Source organism: Microtus ochrogaster, chromosome 16, assembly GCF_000317375.1.
Source record: "Microtus ochrogaster isolate Prairie Vole_2 chromosome 16, MicOch1.0, whole genome shotgun sequence".
Taxonomy (NCBI): domain Eukaryota; kingdom Metazoa; phylum Chordata; class Mammalia; order Rodentia; family Cricetidae; genus Microtus; species Microtus ochrogaster.
This window is the reverse complement of record NC_022018.1, coordinates 24,137,713-24,162,313: the sequence shown is the minus strand read 5'-3', so window position 1 is coordinate 24,162,313 and position 24,601 is coordinate 24,137,713. Positions and strand designations below refer to the sequence as shown.

General features: G+C 37.1%; 1 protein-coding gene across 13 annotated transcripts in view; it reads left to right on the top strand.

The window, feature by feature from the left end:
* The window catches only part of Celf2 (CUGBP Elav-like family member 2), a 521,002-nt gene that overhangs the window by 388,187 nt on the left and 108,214 nt on the right, over nucleotides 1-24,601 (top strand). For all 13 annotated transcript variants that reach the window (XM_005354871.3, XM_026782961.1, XM_026782962.1 and 10 more), the window contains one exon: nucleotides 4,581-4,663. In XM_005354871.3, the coding sequence (XP_005354928.1) occupies nucleotides 4,581-4,663 (83 nt within the window). The remainder of the gene's footprint in view (nucleotides 1-4,580; nucleotides 4,664-24,601) is intronic.

Here is a 24,601-nt window from a genome sequence, read left to right as displayed (position 1 = left end):
ACTTAGGTGACTGGAAGCAGTGTAAAATGGAGTGGTGGAAGGCTAGGCTGGAAGCATTAGCTTGTAAAATTATGTGATCGTACAGAGAGAACATAGAAGCCATCCACTGTAATACTACTTCTATTCCTTCTTGTTTCCATTTTTTTTACTTTGGGGATTAAAGATAATAAAAAGGAGAGGGTGTGCAATGCAAGCCCTCTAATTTCTTACTTTAGCACAGCAAGGCTTTGTTTGTCACTGTTCTCACGCCTTCCATTCCTTTCTGCTTATGCCACAGCAGCCCTCCTAGTTCCCCACCCAAGCACAGAAAAGCCTCAGTAATTAAGTCATAAGCAAGAGCACATGAATATATTGAGCATATAGGAAATTAAGTTTAAAATATTAGCTTGTGAGATGAATAGTATCCCTTTTAAAATCACACTTCACATCTTTCATAAATAAGCCTCATGTTAAGAGCGCAATAGAACGAATGAACACACAGGGCACTTAAGCATCAAGACCACGTGCTAATAACTGTGCATCTGATGTATTTATATGGCAAGAGCAAGTCTTCTTGGTGGTAGATTCGACTGAGGGAAGGGCTGCTTCTTTGACTCTCCAGAATATCAAGTAGCTTCCTAAAGCAGCTCTGTACTTTCTAACAATAGCATTTTGTCTGCTTTTTACCTCAAAACACTAAAGGTTTAGTCACATTCTTGACCATTGAACAACACACTTGTCTTTTTAAATAGGAATCCTAGCATCGCTTTGAAAAATTAATCCAGATTTTTGAGGGTTTTTTTTTTAACCTTTAACTGCTTTGTAGAAAGTGAAAATAGATGGTCTGGAAAGGGAAAAACCCCAAGTGTATAGGTGAAACTACAGTGCATAGGGGACACATAAACAAAGATGAACCACTTAGACCAACAACCTTCAGACTCTTAAAACATTATATTCTCTACATAGGAACTAAAATTTGGAGAGAAAATAGATCACAAGAGAAACAGAGTGTGTTGAGTATGTCTTTTTTGTCTTAAACTGCCTTGGGTGCAAGATCCAATTGCAATCCTACTTCAGTAAACAGTCACCCAATTCACTCATAAATGTGGATGCCAAAAAAAAAAATCTTCATTCATAGTAAGAAAAACATATCAGGTTTACTGATTTAGCCTTCCAGGATCTTCTTTGGTCCCTTGATCTCCAGCCCTTAGAATTTAAAGGCAGCTTGTAAAGAAAACTTTAGTTTACTTGATAACTATTGACATCCTGAATTCTAGTATAACTTGAATTGAATTTATCTGTCAGAACTATTACTTGGTGGAGGTGGGGGGGAAATCACAAGTGTAGCATGTAGTCATTAAATGGCCATTCGGTAGCTTTTTAAATACTCGTTTGCTTCAATTTAGAAAACAAAGTTTTTTATGGTTATGATGAATAACCTTGGAGATATAAATGAAGCCTCTTGAGTTCATTTATGGTAGATACCTAACTAGTAGACACTACAGAAAGCTTCAGATCTGAAATACTTGTTTTAAAACTGCATTAGCCACGGGGCGGGGGGAGGGGGAGATTTTCCCTTTTTCAGTCCTCAAGATGCATGGTTATTTGTATTTTTTAACTATAGTACAATATTCTGTATTCAAGTTTAGTTTAAGGCTACAGGATTTCCAAGTCGACCGTTTTTCCCATTTCAGGAGCACTTTAGTATTTGTCTCTGCACCAGGCTGGTGGCCACAGGAGATAATATGAGGCCTCTTTCCTTAATACCAATAGCACATGGAGCTGGCTCCAGCCACTGATAATGGATGTTGTCAGCATGTGACCTGGAATTTCTTCCTGCCCCTGAATTTACTATTTCAGTAATTATGAACAATCCAAGTCATTGACTTTCTGACTTTTTACTTGTATTCTTTAAATGCAAACATAAATTTAATTTTAAAATATTCATTTTATTGTCCATATTTTAAAGAGCTTAAAGAAATTGGATTTTTTAAATCAAATAATACTTCCATAGACTCAGATCACATTTGTAGCCCTCTCCAATGCAGTCCATTTAGAAACCTCAGGTGAAATTTCTTTAAATAATTTTTTGTCACTTTCCTTAAGGGCAGAATTTATTTTAAAATCTGATCTGTTAGTATCATCCTCTCTAGCTGTGTTGACACTACCTTTCACACTGAAGAATGTAACTGCTGCCTGAATCAGGGCAAGCCAGGATATCAACTTATTATCTCTACATCAACAATACTTTCCTCACCCTGTGGATATTATTACCAAGAATTTCCAAGTACAGACTTTGTAAAGAAACATCTGTGATTTGAAAAGATTTGCAGTTACCCAGATGGTTTCTTTGAAAAGAAATGTATTTGATAATTTAAAATTAGTCTTTCAGTAAAATTTAGTGTTTTATTATCTTTTAAGTATGTGTGTGTGTGCACGCACGCATGTGTGCATGTATATATGCATGCATGTACCATTGGCCTGTCTGTTCAGGCCTTTATCTTTGGGGAAAAAATAGTGTCTCAAATTATGTAGCAATTAAGATGAAAAAATACATATAAGAGAACTCATTTTGACTGCAGAAACTGTTAGTGAAACAATAATAGATACCAACTACCATATTTAGGCTTTGTGGTTCTTGGCTGGTCTGGGAATAGCCACTCTCAACTTCTGATACATGATAGTATAGTTAAATCTCATAGCTACAATCTTATTACAGATTCCTTTACCAACTGAACCTATACAGCATATTGTTAGACTTACTGGGAATGTGAATAGTAAAAGGCTGTAAGTACCCTGACAGTACTGTGAGAAGGCTGATGGAATGACACCTGTGAAATTTGGAAATAAGTGGGTTTTTGTATGTTTCTCAGTGTCCTTTAGTGGCCAGTATTGCCTTACTATCTCCTGAGTATCCAGAGATGTTCTTCTTGAAGTTGCATGTAAGCTGCCTGCACACAAAGTGTGTCCACCCAAATCTCTTCCATGCTTAGAGCTTTGTTCCTTTCTGATAGATTTTTTAAGTTTAACAGCAGAGTTAGTTTTCAGTGAGTTGTTAATGGTCTGTAAACACAGAAGCTCAAAATATTAACACCCACAAAATGTGTGCCCTAAATATATGTATCACTTAAAGAGAGTAATCAGTAGTGGAACTATTAGACTCTACATGGATCAGACACTATGATATTGGGTTCTAGTATCACCCCTCAGAATTTACCATTGTACCAGTTCCTGTGAATGGCAAAGGCCCTGATGAAGGATAGTGGGAAAAGGTTGATAAATGAACACATGAAGGATGATTAGATGTTTTCTTCTGCTCTACTTTTCATTAACTCAATGAGTTGTTGAAGTTGTTGCAACAGGGATACCATAAAGTAACCAGGGCATTGTGTTTGTCTTTTCTACACTTGAACTTTGCCAAAACACCAAACTTGGATATTGACAGTGGCAGAAAGTTATGAATGAGTAGATAGGTGTGACACAAATTATAAAGTGTGAATGATCATCAGACAGGGGCAAGTAGGCATCAAAAAAATACCAGTATAGAGCAGAAAGAGAACGGTTGGAACTGATGAAACACATGGTTCAGACTACATCCATCTCTGGATGTATCCTTTGAGTCCCTAAAATATCTGGTGTTCTTTTATGAAGATGTGCAAGGCATGTCTTGGTACCCTATGAAAGAGGAGTTCCAGGAATGAACATCTGATATGTATTTCCACCACTGACCATGGAAGACCATCTGGGTATTGGGTTTCTATCCGATTTTAGAAATGAGGAGCTCAGAGATGTGCCACAACCATTATTGATTGAATGGGCTAGATTCAGCTCACAACTGTTTGGGGGCATACCCATTCATCTTGCAAGTGTTTTGGTTTTTGTTTTTTTTCTATGTAACCCTGGCTGTCCTGGAACTCGCTTTGTAAACCAGGCTGGCCTCAAACTCAGAGTCCTGCCTGCCTCCGTCTCCTGAGTGCTGGGATTAAAGGTGTGTGCCACCATGCCTGACTCAAGTTAATTTTAAGTTGGTTAAAATTAGCTAATCACTCTTTAACAAACAAGGATTGAATGGTCCATACACAGAACTTGACTTTATGTACTTTATGGTAGAGATAAAAGAATAAGGCAACTCTCCCAGCCTTTAAGAACCTTCCTATCTATCCAGATGTCTAAACCTTTAAGCTTACAAAGTATTTTATAAATGTGACATTCTAGAGATACTCTGAGAAAATTACAGATAAGTTTATGCAAATGTTGCTGTAGTTAAGTACTTCTCTATATTGTAGTTGCTATGGTCCAAGTCCCATTAATACCTTGCCCTCCGACTCCTACCTCCTACTTTTATTTCTAAATAGCTGTATCCCAGGTAGTTAGTACAGGGGGCTACGAATTGGTCTCCAGTGCAGGTAAAGCTAATAAATGTGATTTAGGATGAAAGGCACTGTGTAAATGCTTGAGATGTTGTTATTACTGCTCTCATGTGCTTTATTATTTTTAAATTGTGCATCCTTTTAAGTAGATTATTTGTTCGCCACAGTCTCCATTATATCCAAGCAAAGCCTCCACAGAAATTTCTAAAACCTTTTCATTTCTCTCTGTAGGTTGTTGTTTCGTAACATTTTATACAAGAAAAGCTGCACTTGAGGCCCAGAATGCACTGCACAATATTAAAACTTTACCTGGGGTGAGTCGGTTTACTTTTGTACCAAAATCATTTTATTGGTCGAAAATGGTTCTTTCAACTAAAGGTTGCAGTTATGGGTTCTTAGTGCCAAAAATGGCTTTGGTCTTTGGAGGAGTATGTTCTGACCCCTCTCTTCCGCAATAGCCAGACTAGCTGGCCAGCCCACAAAGCAGGCTGCCATTAACACCGATGGGAAGAACGCTCAAATAGCCTGCCCCACTAGGTGGTACAGCAGCTGCCAAAGAGTGTTGGGTGGGTTAAGGTTTTAAAGGTGGTGGGAACACACACACACAAGGAGAGCAAATGGAAAGGGAAAAGCTTTTGCTCTCCAGGGGCCCCTTTTCAAATTTGTTCTTAGATTTTCATTTGAAAGGACCAAATGTGTTCTTTATAGACATAATAGTAAAGCTCCTAATGACTTCTAAACAGTCAATGGTGGTTAACAAAGTCAGTGTTTTAATGCCGAGTGTGTGCCTTTGTGTTGGGGTAGAACAGAAAATAGAAACTTGCAGTGCTTGTTTTTCATGTCCTTCCTGGTAATAGCTGATGATTAATACAATTATTAGAAATGAACTGTTGTTGCATATGACGTTTTCATCAAGGTTTATCAGATTTTTGTGAGACTTTTATATATTGTATGGTAGTACAAATTGTCCTTTCCTGTTTATATGGCATATTTTCTCCATTTACCTAAATGTCAGTGGTGAATTAATTCAATATCATAATGATATGTATTTGTTACAATAAAGGACCTGCGGTAAACACTCCATGTACCATGATTTTACTGAAACATGTTTTGGTAAAAAGAAAAGAAGGATAAAATGCTGTTTTAGGGTATAATTTCATTGTTTGCTTACTTACCTGTATACATTCACAAAGCATGTGCATCATATACTGATATAGGCACACATAAATATTTTTCCTCCCACTTCCCCAAAAGATAGAATTGTGTAATTCATGTTAGGCCCACTGAAAAACTTACAATGTCTGTAGTAGAAAGATGCTTAGCAAAAGATTTTCAAAATATGGGCTTCTTTTGAGGTAGATGGGTTTTTGAGACAGGGTCTCACTGTGCATCCCATGTTGACCTCTAGTGTGTGGGCGAATGTAGAGATTACAGGCAGCTGTCACTACATTCAGTGATCACCAAGATCAAAAATTAGGGAATATGGCTATTCTCCATAACGCTTGGTTTCCTCTTCTTCATCTGAACAAATCAAAGGATAGAAAAGCAAGTATGTAGCCGGGCGGTGGTGGCGCACGCCTTTAATCCCAGCACTTGGGAGGCAGAGGCAGGCGGATCTCTGTGAGTTCGAGACCAGCCTAGTCTACAAGAGCTAGTTCCAGGACAGGTTCCAAAACCACAGAGAAACCCTGTCTCAAAAAAAAAAAAGAAAGAAAGAAAGAAAGAAAGAAAGAAAGAAAGAAAGAAAGAAAGAAAGAAAGAAAGAAAGAAAAGCAAGTATGTATTGGCAGAATGATCCCTTTAGTGGAACTACTTCTTCCTAAAACTTCTAAAGTGATTTTAGTAAGATGACTTCTGTTAAGTCTTCTTTCCTCACTGACGTAAAAAGTAATAGAATTTAAGCTTCATTCTTGATGTAAGTGAAAATTGTCAAGTTTAATAAATACTTTACAATTATTAGCACACAAAATCCCTTCTTGCTGCATTAAAATTTTTAGTCATGAACTGCTATTTGCCATATAAAATATAGTGTAATTAGATACAACATAATTTTGTTCCTGTCATCTTTCTCTACAAAAGTGTTCTCCAGAAACCCAGAGATTGTTGATAAAGTCAACTGACCACGGGTCACTATTTTAGTGCCCAGTTTATGGCTTTGTATTGACAGAAGATTTCAAGCTGTCAGTATTTGTTTCCATTTACATACCAGTAATAATTTGATGATTAGTACAATTTACTAGAAACCCAGGATAAATATGAATAAAAGATATTGAAATGCTCAGAAGTACTGACAACTGCAGTTTGGAGTGTCTAGGAAGACATTTTAACTCTGATTCTTAAAAACAAATAGTTCTTCTGTATGTTTTTCAAATATTGCGTGTTTATTTTTCTTTTGCTAAAATTCTATATGTGAAATTTAAGAATAGAGACTTTGGAAACCTGTAAGTATGGACCATAAGTTGTGGGGGCAAGGACTGGGGAAATAATACAGCATTTAAGAACACTTGGCTGCCTTTCCAGAGGACCCAGGTTCCATTCCCAACACTCACATGGTTGCTTTCCCATGGGAGCTGATGCTGCTTTCTAACCTCCTTGATGGGCACCAAGGCAAAACATCCATATGTATAAAATAAAGAATAAATTTAATTTTTTAAATAAATAAACTGGGATCTTAGAAAATACAGTCTTGAATATTTTTCGTTTTATTCATCTCAGTTTCTTAGGCTAAGTTACATGAAGCAGGTTAAACAAAAATTTAAGAAGTCAGATATGATTAGTAAGATTCTTACACTGTGCACACTTGCTACATTTGCCTTATCACTTGTGGTTGACGCGGATAGAATCTCGCATCTTGCATTTTTGTGCAGCTTTGTCTTACAATCATTACTCTTAACAGATGCCGGGAAAACATGAAAGTAGTTGCCTTTCAGTTGTGAGCCTTTGGTAGACAGGAAGAAATGGAACAGACATAAAAGATTAATGCATATTCTTGAAGAAAAAAATTACAGGGTACCTTGCTGTTTGATTACAAGCCTTAAAATTAGTCAACATTCCCATAATTCTAAACCAATATACACCTGTTTTCCCACGTGACGTGAGAGCACAACTTAATTTAACAGCAACCCTGCTGTGCTAAATCTCTCATTAAATACCCAGTAAGCTCAGTTATTTAAAGTTGTAGCTGTTTTAACTGGTTGCCTTCATATTATGAAATTAATAAGAAGTTAATGATGTGCTTTGCCATATGCCTTCAGTTTCTTTGTGAATAAAAGTAAAAGGGAGAAAGAAAAGCACATATATCTGCTGACACTTAAAATCCTTTCTGGTTGGCATCACTTCCAGGGGATAAAGTCCATAACTTACTGCCTCTTTTCTAACATGCCTAAAGCTTTCCATTTATAACAAGATCAAGTAGTACTTTTTTTTCTTTGTCAAACAAGCAGTTTGATGTGTCTATTCTTCTAGTGAACTTTGAAGCACCCTTGTTTTCATTACGTAGGATGTTACTGAGGTAAAGAGTTGGGGACCTCTTTGGTAACCCAAGGTATCTTAAGCCTGTTCTGAGAAATGTGTAACTGAGAAAAACTTTAGATCTTGTATCTCCCTCCATGTTCAACACAAACCCCTAGAAAGAAGAGTAGTAAAAACAAAGGCAGGTAATCCAGAAACTCCACCCTGAGAGGAAAGAATGAGCATCTGAATCATCTTTTTCATTCAGTCAAGCTCTCCTCTAGAAGGGGTTGCTTAATGCTTAAACAGCAGATTAAATCATAGTGTTTGTTTATTGCTAATACTTCATGAGGTTAATAAATCACAAATAGTTTCTGAGTAACTACTGTGTCCCAGGTACTGTATAAGAAATAGCAAGGATCAATCCTGGCAATGCTTCTACTTGGTTTAGCTGAAGGACAGTAGACAGTTAATACATATTTAATGTGTACTTTCATGTTTTTCTACTTCTAACAATAGAAATTACACACACACACACACACACACACACACACACACACACACCTACCTGAGGTTCTTAGTAAGTAGTACTCTTATAGTCTGATGAAGAATATTGTAGTCCTGTGTGTACAGGCTAGGATACCTAGTAAGCCATTGTATTTCCTGCAGCAGTATTTGATTTTTTTTTATTCCTATGCCATTTATATTCCTGGAAAACTTTGGCTGCCTCTGATCTCAAGGTGTGACATGCTAGGTTTAAAGGATGTCTCCTTTCATGATAAGAATACAGTATATCCCTGTCGCACAGAGTTCTATCCTCATATATACAGAGTTTCAGGTTTAATCTCCAATACCATACATACAGAAACTATGTCAGTCATAATTTTTAAAATCATAGTATCCCAAGGAGAGCAGCGAGGGTATCAGCTCAGGATCCCCAAGACCCAAGTTCTCAGCACAAAGGAGGTTTGCCCCATAGGGACAAAGGGAAGAGAATAAATGACAAAGACAGGAGTTAGAGGATGAAGGAGAAGGGCTGGGAACAAGGAAGAAGACCAATAACTGCCTCTGGATAGAGAGGGGACAAACTCGGCCCATAGGCGCATTGTGGTTTAGAAAGGTCAGCCCTGTTAGGATGAGTTCTTTAATTTTAATTGTACATGTCAATTAGGTGAGCTGAAGAGTGCTTTTGATTTCTGGATTTCAATACTTTTATGCTAGACTTTGGTGGTCAGCCTCAGGAGGAGGAAGTGGACAAATAAGGGACTAGACTTTGGTGGCTAGCCTTAGGAACGTAATCTAACAGTTTTTCACACGGCAGAAGGAATAGTGAAGAAGGCTAGAGTCCCTACGGAGAGTTATATAGGAGACTTTGAAGGGAGGAAGGGGAAAGGGGAAGCACTGTGATTAAATAATAGTCTCAAAAGTAACAACAGACAGACAGTATCCTTTGTGGAGGAAACGAATGGTACAGCCCAAGGTCTCAATCTTGCCTTCGCCTCCCAGTGCTTGTGTTACACAGGTTTGTGCAGTCACCCTCAGCAATAGTCCCCTATCAAGCAGCTACAACTAGCAAGCAGGGCAGTATCATTCAGGGGAAACATTCGCATCTACCATTGTCTGTTCCAGAGAGAATATTCTTACTACAGCCTGGATCTTGTACTTTTGTTTTCACTAACCTATTTTATGTAGTTCCATTAAAAACTGAAAGTAAAGAAGTCTGTGGCACAGAAAAACTTCTTAGACCTTTTCAGTGCTCAGATGTTAGAGCCAAATACCCTCGTGCCAGTGATAGCACTGTATCCTATGCCACTTTTCTCAAAGTCTGCACACACTGTCTGTGCCAATAAGACTTTTGGATTAAAATCTACAATAGTATCAGTAGAGCATTCTCTGTATAAATTAATTAAGAATGTAATAACATAGAATACAATTTTGAGAAAGCTCTTAAACTTTATAGCAAATAGGAATCTGAATTGTCTTGGAAAATACTAATCATAAATTTCTTTCAGTCATTTTTATGAATATATCTTATCCTTTTCTTTTTAGAGTCACTACCAATTTTATTGAATGCAGTTTATATTAAGGAGACATTGCCCTAAGAGATCATTTGTTTAGAGCACTCCATTTTAGCAGAGCTGTATGGAAAGCTGCTTTATAATAACACAGGCACTGTGAGCAAGGACCACATATCTACTTGAGTTATTAAAACAAATGATCCTGATACAGTAGGAAGAAACTGGAAATAAAATGGCCTCCTGGGACAAGTATGCTCACCCACATGATGTGAATGGGCCCTTTCCTGGATGCCCTGGAGGAAAATATTTACTCTTGTAGGTAGGCACCTTCCTTCCAAGTGGAATTGACTAAGCTATCTATAGAATTGTTTTCATGTCCTTAACAGAATGTTAGGCTTTATTCTTTTCTGCAGAACATCTGGGCTCTTCCTGGCACCAAATTTTAACTTGCCCATTGTAATTGTATTTTGAGCCACTCAGTTTCTTTGAAGCACTTCTCCTAATTATTAATGTATATTTAATGTCTTTGTTCTCAGAACCATGGTTATAATCTTACCTTTATCACCATCATTATTTCTGTCATAAATCTCTCAACTCTTATATCTTCATATAGTGAAACCCCCCTCAAAAAAAATCATGCTATTTGAATTAACACCTAACTAGAATAACTTGGGTAAATTTCTTCAGGTGTCTTTTATATAAATTTATTTTAAAAATAGCCAGAACATCTGTATAAGTAGGTTTGTACCTCCAAAATTGTGTAACACATACAATATAAAATATACATTTATTCATTCAACAAACACTTAACAATATTTGGTTTTACTAACTAGTACTTTTCTAGATGCTATGGGATACAGAGTAGTACCATTGCCTCTCATAACTGAATTACCAAGAAGAAAATGATTGCACCATGTTTATGCTAAGTAAATTTAAAATAAAAAGCTATAGGAAATTTCATTTCCAAATAATAGGCTAATCTTATTTATTCCAGTATTCCAAAGTAGTCAGGTTTTACTTTGAAAAGAGATACTTCTGTCTGTATTGTAGATATTCTAATACAAGGTAAATATAGATTTATGTTAGTGCATATATATGTGAACAGCAACATGGTTCATTCTACATTCACAACTCTTGTATCAGTGTACATTTTATACAACTGTAAAGAGGTGTGTGCAGTTCTGTCGTGTAAATGCAGGAAGATACAGTGTAAATCCTATTATTTCACCTGCCAACATACTCTTTTTACATTTCTTTTCTATTTCTGTCTTTCTTTAATAACTTCTTTTATTGACTCTTTGGGAGGTTTACACCCCAATTCCGCCACTTTCCAGGCCCCCCCCTTAATTGCCTCACCATACTCTCTTTTCTTAGCCCCCATCAATTGTCTTCAGCTCCTCTGTATGATAATAACTATTCTTATATTTCAGCGAGAGTCTTGTCTCTCATACTTGAGAACTGCTATTAAATAGTGATGATCCATGCCTTTTACTTTAACAGAAGACCTGGTAACTAAGTGGCATGTTGCCTGTGAAGCTCCTGGAATCTGGAAAGAGATGGACCTTATATGTCATTGTTTCTACTTTGTAGCTTCTATAGGTGTGAACTCTTGTAGGCAATCACCCAGAACAGAAAGTATACTTTCTATGAAACGTATAAACCAGAGAATCCATTTTTGTTGGCCTCCTGTAGTGTTTTAGGTTTCTGTTGCTGGGAAAAGACACCATGACCACAGAAACTCTTATAAAGAAAACGTTTAATTGAGAGGACTCATTTATTTTTCAGAGGTTCAGTCCATTGTCATCATGGTGGGGAGCATGGTGGCATCAAGCAGACATGGTGTGGGAGGAATAACTGAAATTGCTATCCCTTACAGCAGCAGGAAGTCAACTGAAATACTCGGCCATATGCTGAGCATAGGAAACCTCAAAGCCCACCTCCTCAGTGACACACTTCCCCCAACAAGGCCATACCCACTCTCACAACGCCACATCTCCTAGTAGTGCCACTCCCTATGAGATTATGGGGGCCAGTTACATTCAAACTACCTCATGGAGTTTTACATTTGCAAAATTGACCAGAATTAAAATATTTGGCTTCATAGTACTATCTATAAGGAGCCATGCCCTGCTTATTCCTATTATTTTCATGTAATGCTTAATCTTGCAGGAATACAAGCTAACTAAAATGTAAAGTCTTTGATTTTCTTTATGGTAGCCTAAGGCTATGAAGAAATCTTATAAGGTGTGGCTGCAGAGAAATTCCTAGGTGCAAAAGTCCCTTTTTGCCCTAAGAGTCACACCAGAGTGAGATACTAGGGTCAAGGTGTATAACCAACCCCAAGAGGGACTCAGTCAGATATGACCAGATTGCTCCAAGTCATGGCTTTAAAGAAAAAAAATAGAGTTATAGTTATAGGATGGAGAGTAACCTTAGCCAAATGGTCACCAATCTATAGACCCAGCCAAATCCCAGGGATCTGGGAAGATTTTAATACTTTATAAAAGACCATGGAGACTGGAGAGATGACTCAGTAGTGAAGAGAACTGACTGCACTTCCAGAGGAAAGGATACTATCCTCAGCACCCCAGGGATTTGCACAGCTGTCTACAGTTCCAATTCCAGAGGCTCCAGTGCCCTCTTCTCACCTACACGTGCAGTACACAGATATACATGCAGCAAAACATTCATACACATAATAAGAAATGAATAAAAAATGCTTAAAGACCATGGGTATTCATTTCACCCACTGTAAAGTATTCATTTCACCCACTGTAAAGTTTTGCATGACACCTGAATAGCCGGATGTTTGTTTTTCGGCTGACAGTCTATCAGCCCTTAGAAGCTTTGACTGGCAGTTACTGCATATGTCTCTAAATGAAATGAAAATCAAGGTACTAAATTTTAAAATACATCCTGTTCAATACAAGGAAGTGTACAGGAGAAATTAAGGAGAGTTCCTTAGTGATGAAAAGTTGAAAATGCCAACACAGGATAAAAGTAGAGATTCAGCTACACTATCTTAAAAAAAACAGGACACTGGGAAGTGGTGGTGCACACCTTTCATCACTTTCAACACTTGGGAGGCAGAGGCAGAGGCAGGTGGATCTCTGTGAGTTCAAGGCCACCCTAGTCTATAAAGTGAGTTCCAGGACAGGCTCCAAAGCTACACAGAGAAACCCTGTTTCTGGAAAACAAAAAAACAAAAAAAAATCTTTTTTGAAAAAAAATTAAAACAGAATTCTGTAGCAAGTGTTTCTGTATTATATAGCAAACAGTCTTGGCGCCAGGCCTGAATACTAGAATTCTTGTGAGGCTTAATGAGAGAATTTGTGAAAATGCCCTGGCACTGGTTCCTGATCAGCTTTTCAAAATTGCTCTTATTCTTTGAAAAGGACTATGATTTGATTATTATTTTATGACATTTGAGAGAACAGCATACTTGCAAAATAAAGTAGCAAGTTGCTAAGTTCACTTTTCAGACCTTAGATTCCAAAAGTTTGATAAGACTTTAAAAGAAAATTAGAGAGGAAGGCATCTATGAATTTGATCAAAGGTCTCTATGGATTTGCAAAGAAAGAGATAATATGGCTTTTAAGAGCCAAAGATAGAAATTTTGACATAAAGCCAGATAATCATTCAAATTCTAATGTTTTAGTACAAGATTTTTATAAAAGTTTATCACCCAAATAGTGGCAGAACATTGATTCTTCATCGGGAACTGGGCATGTCTAAGAAGACTTAGGTCCAGTTGAAGCAAGTTGGCCAGTTCATAGCCCCCAGCTTGAGGTTCCCAAAATCAAAGTTTAGGTTTGGGTAAGTGTGAAGAATGTTCTTCTGGAACTCCAAAGTTCTTCCTCATCCCCCAAGAAGTAGAGAATAGAAAAGCCTAATACCAAAATCAAAAGAAGAAAGAGGACCCCTCTGCTCAGTTAGGTCTTCTTAGTGCAGAAGTCATGGTCTCTTAAGAGGGGAGACAGAGAAAAGACTTCATGTATTTTTCTGCTTTCTTTCACTGTTCATAGCTTTGTACACAGGTGCTCAGGAAGTCTCATTAGTATTATGACATACACTTTTAAAATTGTTTTCACAATAAAATAGTATTTCAAAATGCCATTAATAGTCATTGAGATGAAAAGAAAAACAGTGAACAGTACTCGGGGAAGATTGCAAAAAAAAAAAAAAAAAGAACAGTATGACAAGTACTGTTTTATCTTCTTCATTGTTCCTTCATTGTTCAGTGAATTCCATGAGGACTCATCACACATATGCCTACTGCCATCCCTTCCTCTGCAAGCACTTTAAAGCATTTGAAATTACTTCCTCTTCACCTGCGGAATCAAGGTGTGGACTAAATGATTCCTAAAGATGTCTTTTCCACTCTGATACAATTGTACTCTGCCTTCTACACCTTGTCTGTAGTCTTTTCCTATTTAGTGAGAGGGAAAAGTCTACATCTATCTGACTTCACTTCCTTCCGTTATTGGTTAATATTTAAAGAGTACTTTATGTAGAAAATTGTGGATCACACAGAACTTCAATTTGAAATTCTCCAGGCACCTGCTTCTCTTTCCCTCCTAAAAACTTACAGGTAGCTTAACACTCATAATTTTTCCATCAGTGACCAAAAAGAAAGCAGCAGCAGGTGAACTCTGTCAAATCAGCTTAGTTCCTAGTTTACAACCTTTGGTTAGGTTAGCTGAAAAGATATTTAACCTAATGAGGTTTTAGATTTATTAGTAGAATTCTTTTACCTGTTTGATATTTTTCTCCCAGCTAACAAGGATAAGTGAGTCATCTCTGTTTGTAAGTAGGTTTATGGGGTTATCTTTTGTCATTATTTCTAGAAAGATTTCAGGGGTATATCATTAGTATTCATCTTGTTAAACTGAGGACACCGAGTGGCCAGAGATCAAGTTCATTTCCCTGGCCTCTAACAAAGCAGTGCCGACTAGGAACAGGGCAGACTCTAGGACCCTGGTATCTGTGTCTCTGAGTGGATTGAGACAGAGTAGAGTGGAAACATGACGTGGAGAAACAATACAACGCAGTAATAAAGCACTTGTTATATAAGCTTGAGGACTAGAACTCATATCCCTGGAACTTACATAAATATCAGGTGAACGTGGCAGGCTGCATGTAATTCCAGCAGAAACAATCCGAGACAGTATCCAAAGAACAATCTGGTTAGCTAGACTAGCCCAGATAGCGAGCTCCCAGATAGTGAGAGAACCTGCCTCAGTAAATAAGGTGGAAAGCAATCAAGGAAGACACCTGACCTTTGCCTAAAGCCTCTATACACATGTACACATACACATGCACTTACACATAAATCTTGTTATATATACATATACACATACATGTGAGGATACCATACGCATAGGCACATACAGAAGTAAAAACAGTTATGATCATATTTCTAATTGATTGCCCATGTGGAAGATTCAGCACTGTATTTTAACTTTGACTACAACATCACAAAATACATGTCGAATTGCTTGATTTTGCTAACATGGAAACTTAAAAAAATAAATTAAAAAAAAAAAAAGAGTACCCTGTTTGGTTACCCAACTGGTAACTGAGTTCACAGGCAATCAGGTTTAAAGCTGAGAGTCTGGACTATAAAGTCAATGAAGGGCTTTCTACTGTTGTGGATCCTATCTTTCTATCCCTTCTAACAGAGCCTGCCAAGAGTCCAGGAGCTCCTCTTGGGAACTATCTCAAAATAAGTAAAAAAAAAAAATCCTTGGCCCTTATCCTAATGCAGTTTGCAGTGTGGTCCTGAGCTGTCAGTGAGATCAGGACAATTATGCAGATCCTAGATGTTGAGGGTGGGCATCAGTTGAGACCAGAAGGTCAAGTAAACATCTCCACACATTCTCACACCAGCATATGTATCAGAGCACATGGCTCAGCTCTGCCCCAGATGCGAATCCATGCTATCTATCAGACACAAATCATACAGAACACTGTAGGCAAAGAAAAGAAATTTGCTGAAAACTCAAGTAAGTATGCGGCTGGTTTCTTAGAGTTCTCCAAGAAGCATATGAATATCAAAGATCATTATTATTCTAAGAAGAGCAGCTTTGAGAAAACATTATAAAGGCAGCCCCTCTCTTCGGAGGAGAATAGTTTACCAGTACCATCCCATTGAGATTCCTGTGTTAGAGGGCTTTTCTTTATATGCACACACGTGTGCTGCCAGCCCACCATCTGCATTCTAAAGCCTAGCTCTATCCAACTGGCCTCACTACCCTTCCCAGTTGTTCTTCCTAGGGGAAAGACATGACAGGGCCTGAGGCTTATCTTAAAAGAGTAAGCAAAAGCCTCTTAAAGTTGAGGCAACAGAAAGAAAAGAACAGTGGTCACTGACTTAAAATTTCTTCAGAAGAGCATCTTTTAAAGTACATCCCAGGGAACTATGTGAGATACTTTGTACTAAGTATCCTGTGATGTCCAGTACACAAGAAAAGTGTTGTCTGCAAGTCATAGAGATTGGGGAATTGTAAGAAAGTTACTGTCATTTCTCATAATTTATATGCTAGTTGTAGAACCCAGAAGTAGTTACTAAACATAAGAATCAGTATGTTTCTATCAAATTTTGTTTCTGTAAATGCTTGTGCATGATTTCTGTTTTTAGGGGCTTTCAAATTTAAATAATCTAATAAAATAATAGTGCATATTGAAGCAATAAAAGGTATAATTAGAGTCTGGAGAGATGGCTCAGCAGTTAAGAGCACTGGTTTCTCTTCCAGAGGACCCAGGTTCAATTCCTAGCACCCACATGAGAGTTCATAACCAACTGTAAGTTCAGTTCCAATTGATCCAACACCCTTTTCTGCCTTCCATGGCATACAGACATGTAATGTGTACATATGCGTACAAGCAGAACACTCATACATATAAACTAAAGATAAAGCTTTAAAAAACTTGAAAAGTAATAGTGTTTGTGTTTACTATCTCCTGGGAAATGAATCAAGAATACTACCTATTTACCTAACTACCTGTATCTGATTACATATAAATAAAATAGTGATGATTTTTTTTTCCTATTTCTGGTTGCCTTTTTCAACCAGAAGTCTGCAAAGATTAAGAGAGCTAAAGTAATTATGCATAATAAGGAATTTTTAAATAACAAAATCAATATCTCTTATGACTTTTTCTAATTAGATTCAAGTAAAAAGTGTATTTACCCATGGGAGATGGGTTTCATTACCCCCAGTTTATATCTGAAACTTAATAGTACTGAACCCTCCTGGATGTAGTTCTCTCTTGCAAACATACTTTTAAATTCATACAGTATGATATTGGTATGTCAGATAAAGGACAGGCTCACAGTCGGGAAGGACTGAAAAACATTTCAGCATAAAGCTCATAATAGCATGGTGTTTAAAACTTATAAATTACCTCTGGAAAATTTCCAGGCATGGTTTTAAGGCTGTATTTGACCATGGAAAGCAAAACCTCTGACTACGGCTTACTATATAACATAAGGACAACTGTCATTTGATCAAGGTTTAACTCATCCTGACTTTTCAGTCTGTTGCTAGATCTGACTTATGGACTATTATCTGGAAGATGTCATTTAAGTGGGTGCATAGATTCTAGCCTGGATTTTGATTAGTTCTATTTTTTGTGTTTTGTCTTGTTTTGTCTGTATGCAGCTCATAGGAGATTATCATAACCACAGCTCTAGAATGTGCTCACAGACAAGTACCACTGAATCACTTTCTAGAGAATCTCAGTCATAAAGTGACTTAAGTCGCTTCTGAGTCACAGTTGATAAAATGTAAAAAAATTCATCGATAATTAACAAAAATTGTTAAAATTAATAAAAGTCAGAATCTCAGGAAAGCCTATAGCCAATTAAAATAGGTTTCTGTTTGTTTCAGTTTGTTATGTGGGGCAACAGAAGAGTAAGACCTATGGAGGAAAGAAAGTAGGCTAAATCTAATGATAGCTCCCATACTGCAGGAGCTTATATTAGCCAGCCTCCGCACTTTATAGATGAAGAAACTGAAACCCAGAAGGTCAGGTGATGGAGACAGGACAACAAATCATGTCATGTTCTCACAATTTCCCTATAAAGTTATACCAAGCACATTACTTTAAAGAATCAAATATTCACAGTCCAAATTACCAGCGTACTCTTGGGTTTTCCTCCTTCATAGGAGGCTATTGGTGTTGTTTCCTCATTTTAATTTTCTAAGGAAGACCTAAAGGAATAATAATTATCTTTCTGACCATTTACCTAAAATGATCATAATGTTGAAGGAAATGAAAGCTGCCCTTAGTCTTCAAGTTTGTTTGTATCTACAACCTAGAGCAGTGATTCCCAACTTTGTCTGGGGAGCTTTTAAAACTATATATACCAAAGCTGTACCGTGGGTGGGTAGATCAAATAAGAGTCTTTCTTAGTTAGAGCCAGACATCAGTATTTTAAAGCTTCCTAAGTGATTCCAGTGTTAGGTATGTTTCAGAACTGCTAGTTCAAGAAGAAGCCAGTATCAGCTTCAAGGACTGGGCATTGTTGAACAAACACCAATTTTTCTTTTTTCTGTAACTGGGGTTTTAAGACAGAAGCCCTGGCTCCAGCTAGCCCAGCAAGCTAGACTTAGCCAACCATCACAGTTCATCAATTAAAGAAACAAGTGATACTAATAGTGAAAAGCAGACAAAGGGGGTTTAATCAGTGTGCATTGGGAAGAGAAACCAATAAAGGGTACAGTGACCCAATTTCATTCTCACATACTGACATTAGCTTTATGTTTAAATAGAGGAAAATTGTGGCATGGGTTTAGAGAAAAGCATAATTAAACTGTCTTGGCCAAAGCATAGTCTGTGACCCTTCTCTCAGTTCTGTTTCTAAAGGTGGTCCAAAGAGTCATTATTTGAAGGAATGAGTTGTTTCTCATGCTTAAGCTACAGACCTGCCATCATGGATAATTGCCTCAAGGAGTTTGTCCTGTGAGGGTCTGCTATTCTGAAATCCATGGTGAATGCAGGTTTAGGAAGATTTGACTCAAGACATTTAGGCACCTACTGGAGATCAGGAATATGTTGGTCATTGTAGTATGCTGATAGTAAGGTGTCCCAGTTACTCTTACCTTTGTGACTTTAGCTTTGAAGAAGAATGAGACCAGTTAGATATTGTAGTTTTTAGATAGATGCACCTTGACAGGTTTAATGTGAATATTAGTTATCCCCTTGTTGTGATAAAATACCTAACCAATGTAACTTGAAGAAGGAAAGGTTTTGTTTAAGCTCACTGTTCAAGAATACAGTCCACTGTGGCAAAAAAAAAAAAAAAAAAAAATAGCATGATAGCAAGAATGTGAGGCATCCACAGCCAGGAACAGAGAGAGACAGAAGCTGTACTCAGCTTATTTTCTCCTTTTGAATGCAGCATCCCAACCCTTGGAATTTAGTGTGGGCCTTCCCACCTCAGACCTAGTCAAGTAACTCCCTCACAGACATGCCCAGATGTTTGGCTCCTGGGTGATTCTGATCCTGTCAAGTTGACAATGTCAACTATTACAACATACCTAAATACATACAAAGGGGAGCAGGTGGTTCCAAATTAGACAGAGACAGTAAAGATAGAAATACTATGATTTTTGTCTAATGTTTAGTTACATTTTAGACCCAAGTAAGGAGCTAGTTCATTTTAGTACAAGTAATTTCTACATCCCTGTTATATTTACATGATTTATCTGGCTTCACCTTGATAGATTGCTAATTATCTTCCTCCAAGTAGAGGGTGATCTTGCTAATTCAAGGTGTGATCTTCAAACTACCAGCATTAGCATTACCTGAGACTTGGTAAGAAATGAAAACTCTCAGGCTCTACTCCAGACCTGTAATTAAATGGGATTCCTAGTTCTTACCAAGCATTCACATAAATTTGTTTGCTTGTTTTCACTTCTTATAGTTGTGATACTCATTTTGCAGTGCTTCTTGTCTGTAGGATAAAACATCATTATATGTACAGTACACACTTTTCAAAAGTTAAAGTAAGTCATAGGTCATACATACAGTAACAGTTCAGAGGAACTTCTTGATAGGACTACATGTTATCAGTACTACATTCCTAGGTTTCTCTCATAACACAACATAATTCAACTCTGAATACCTTTTGTGATCATTGAATTACACCCCCTTGTCTAAGAACTAAAAAGAAGCAAAAAGCTGCCGTGGCACAAAAACTCATTTTATTGACTCTTTTTTCAGATGTTAAAAAAAACAGTAAGGTGACCTGACCATCTAGGAAAAAGAAGTAAATGGATCTACAAGGGCGGCCTGTATTTTCTAGAATCTTTAGTGCATAATTCTATTTTTTCCTATCATTGGTACTTTAAACCTAACCTGCTGGGAAAAGTCTTTGAATGAGACCTACATAGAATTAATACATCCTAGTCGATGAGGAGATTAATGGAATTGGTGCTATTTCAAGCAGTTTTCCTTTGTGTTATTTTTGTTCTTCCTGGTCAGAACAAGCTAATCCTAAAGCTTAAGGAACAAATTTCTGCCCACAACGAGTTAATCAGTAATACTCAGCAGCCTATTTCTACTGTATAGAAGCCATAAGAATGTTGAGTTTTTTTTCTGTTTCATCATTCATAAGTCTGAAATTACTTGATAGGAAAGTAAAGCATTTATTCTGCTGTTTTTCTTGATGCTCACAGCTTGAGAGACTTTTGCTGAGGAAGAAAGTTCAACTACCACATGAATGCTAAGATAGATCTACTACTGCATAATAAGGGTTGCTGTGTATACACTTATCTTTCTGCAGTTTGGAAGACTTCACAAGAATGTCATCTGCTCTCAACAGCTATAAGAGTTCATTTCTGCTTAGCTCTTGAGCACTAACCTTATTTCTTGTAGATCAGGAGGTTTTCACAGTTTGGGTTTTTTGTGATTGCTTATAGTCCATCAGATATCCTTAATAGCTGTTTGTTAGTACAGACATTTGTTACCACATAAGTATCAAAGGGTGAGCTTCAGTTAGTTGACCAAATATAAAGCAGATCATGGATAGAGAATCCATATAGTAAAAGAAGCAAAATGGGGATAATGCACACGCCAAGAGGAAAACAATCTCAAAGACAGTGTCAGCCAGGTGGTATGCTAAACCTAAACAGAAAGGGACATTCAGAAAGGGATGTGTTGGTTGGAAGATAAAAATCAGTCTTCTCTTGAAACAAAAGACACATAAATTGTGCTTATTTTTTCATCACAGCCAAATATCTAACTTGGAGTAAAAATCCTGTCAACTGAGTTTGTATATAGTTTGTCACTGTTTATCTACACATTCTTCTACCCATTTTTGTATTTAGTAACTGTTTGGGGCTGAACTGGTAGACTGGAAACAAAAGAATAGCTCTGTCTTACTGGTGTGGATTTTTTAAAAATTTTAATCCTTACTGTTTTCTTATCAGTATGTCTGCCTTTGAGTCTATGAGTTAAACTCCTTGACCCTTAAACTTGAGAAGAAACATCTGAAGTCAGCTGCTTATACAGAAGCAAGAACACATGGTCACAATTAGCATCCCAGCTCACTAGGAAAATCAAAGTCTGTACTCTGAGCCCACTTGACGAATCTTGTTACTTGGAAAAGAAGAAAAGAACAAAATTAAAGATATTTTTATCCTTTTGGAAATCTTTAGTAGTGCCACTAAGATGGTCCTGATAACTGAAAGAACTGTAGTGGTTTTAAGGAGATGCCCATGGTGTATTATTTTACATGATCTGATTTAGATGAGGTAGCTACATTCTTAGATGTGAAAAGGAAGATGAAAGATTGTTTTGAATCCTCAACTGGGCTCTAAGGAGAAGCAACTCTGTCAAAGTGAAGTCCCAACTTGTCTAATTTCCCAAAATAGCATCCCATACTCTTACACAATATCTTCATCTTCCCATAGATGTATTCTTTAAATAGATGCTACAGTTTGAATAATTTTGTTGTGTTCTCTGGCATTCTGTCTTGACTTTCTTATCTGAATATGATACTTGAATGTTAATATTTTATTATAATATGGTTGTTTTGGGGGTAACTTTTAAAAGTTTTGCTGGGAAAGGTCATGTTTAGTTTAGACTTCAGTAAAATACTAAACAATGAGAAGATAAATACATCATCTGCTCAGACTTGACATTCTTTTTTCTTTTGCAGAGGGTTGTGACACATGGTTTCTCTGTAGCTTTGGAGCCTGTCCTAGAACTAGCTTTTGTACTCCAGGCTAGCCTCGAACTCACAGAGATCGGCCTGCCTCTGCCTCCCAAGTGCTGGGATTAAAGATGTGCGCCACCACCGCCTAACTGACACTCATTTTTAAAAGGAATTCTTGGGTCTCTCCTACAGTTAGAAGATAGAAGAAACTGGATTAGAGAACAATCGAGTATACAAGAGAACACAGTAAAGCATCTTAAAGGGCCATGTGCCTTCACAATGCCTTAATCACGCAGTGAAAAATATTAATATTTCCCTCAAAATAATGAATTTTTATGTTTTATAGAGATGACAAAAAGTATGATTTTTTTTAAAAAACTCCTAAAATACTGATTTGTTCCCCTGGCAATCATTTACATATCATCTACAACTTTATAGACCATGAAATTCCAATTGGACTTGGGTTTTTTGCCTGGGGATATGGATCTATTTACATTCTTCTATATGTTGAATTCTAGTTATGCCAGCACCATTTGTTGAAGATGCTTTATTTTTTCCATTGTATAATTTTAGCTTCTTTGTCAAAAAAATCAGGTGTTCATAGGTGTGTAGATTAATATCCAGGTCTTTGGTTTGATTCCATTGGTCCACCTGCCTGTTCTTACGCCAATACCAAGCTGTTTTCATTACTGTAGCTCTATAATAGAGCTTGATGTCAGGGATGGTGATGCCTCTGGAAGTCCCTTTATTGTACAGGATTGTTTTTGGCTATCCTGGGTTTTTGTTTTTCCATATAAAGTTAAGTATTGTTCTTTCGGGGTCTGTGAATAATTGTGTTGGAATTTTGATGGGAATTACATTGAATCTATAGACTGCTTTTAGAGGGGTTGCCATTTTTATTATGTTGATTCTACCTATCCAAGAGCATGGAGGATCTTTCTATTTTCTGCTATCTTCTTCAGTTTCTTTCTTCAAAGTCTTAAAGTTCTTGTTGAGCAGGTCTTTCACTTCTTTGGTTATTGCTACCCCAAGATATTTTATGTTATTTGTGGCTATTGTGAAAGGTGATGTTTCTCTGATTTGTTTCTCAGCTTCTTTATCATTTGTGTATAAGAGGGCTACTGATTTTTTTAAATGATCTTGTATTTTGCCACATTACTGAATGTATTTATCAACTGTAGAAGTTCCCTGGTAGAGTTCTGGGAGTCACTTATGTATAATATCATCTGCAAATAGCAAAAGTTTGACTTCTCCCTTTCCAATATGAATTAATTCCCTTGATCTCCTTTTGTTGTCTAGCCAGAACTTCAAGAACTATGTTGAATAGATAGGAAGAGAGTGGACAGCATTCTCTTGTTCCTGATTTTAGTGGAATTGCTTTGAATTTCTCTCCATTTAATTTGATAGTGGCTGTCAGCTTGGTGTATATTGCTTTTATTATGTTTAGATATGTTCCTTATGTCCCTGATCTCTCCAAGACCTTAATATAAATCCGACCACACTGAACCTGAAAGAAGAGAAAGTGGGAAGTAACCTTAAATGCATGGGCACATGAGACCACTTCCTAACTATAACCTCAGTAGCACAGATACTGAGAGAAACAATAAATAAATGGGACCTTCTGAAACTGAGAAGCTTCTGTTAAATCAAAGAATACAGTCAGTGGGACAAAAAAGCAGCCTACTGAATGAGAAAAGATGTTCACCAACCCAACATACAGAGAACTGATCTCCAAAATGTATAAAGAACTCAAGAAATTAGACATCAAAATTCCAAATAATCCAATTAAAAATGGGGTACAGAACTAAACAAAAAAAATCTCAACAAAAGAATCTCAAATGGCCAAAAGACACTTAAGGAAATGTTCTACATCCTTAGCCATCAGGGAAATGCAAGTCAAAATGACTCTTAACCATTTTACAACAGTCAGAATGGCTAAGATCAAAAACACCAATGATAGCTCATGCTAGAGAGGATGTGGAATAAGGGGAACACTCCTCCATTGCTGGTGGGAATGCAAACTTCTACAACCACTCTGGAGATCAGTATGGCAGTTTCTCAGAAAATTGAGAATCAACCTATCTCAGGAACCAGCATATACCCAAAAGATGCTCAATCATACTACAAGGACATTTGTTCAGCTATGTTTATAGCAGCATGATTTGTAATAGTCAGGACCTGGAATTCCAAATCTCAAAATTGTGTTTTCTACTAAACCCTAAAATATAAATATCTAGTAGTCATTATTGAACAGATTCAGTCAGATAGTCCACAGAAAATTGTAATGTTAAAGTCATTTTTCAACCTTTCTCTTTTTGTTTCTTTAGTAAATAGGTGAACCAACTAAGATAGAAACCATCCTCATCTCCCCCCATTCCTGTATGTTTCCTTATTATTACCAATTTCCAGGGAGTGAAGAAATCCCATATCTTACCTTAGTAGTATCTCTAGATTTCCTTCCTCTTAACAGTTCAGAGTTCAATTATCAAAACTAATAAAACCATAGAAGGGATTGAGGGCTTTTTCAGGTTATCACTATGAAAACTTTTCTCTTTGCCAAATGCAGCCTTGAATGAGTAAAGCTGGGATGGAATTAATCAGTGCTCTAGAATTGTACA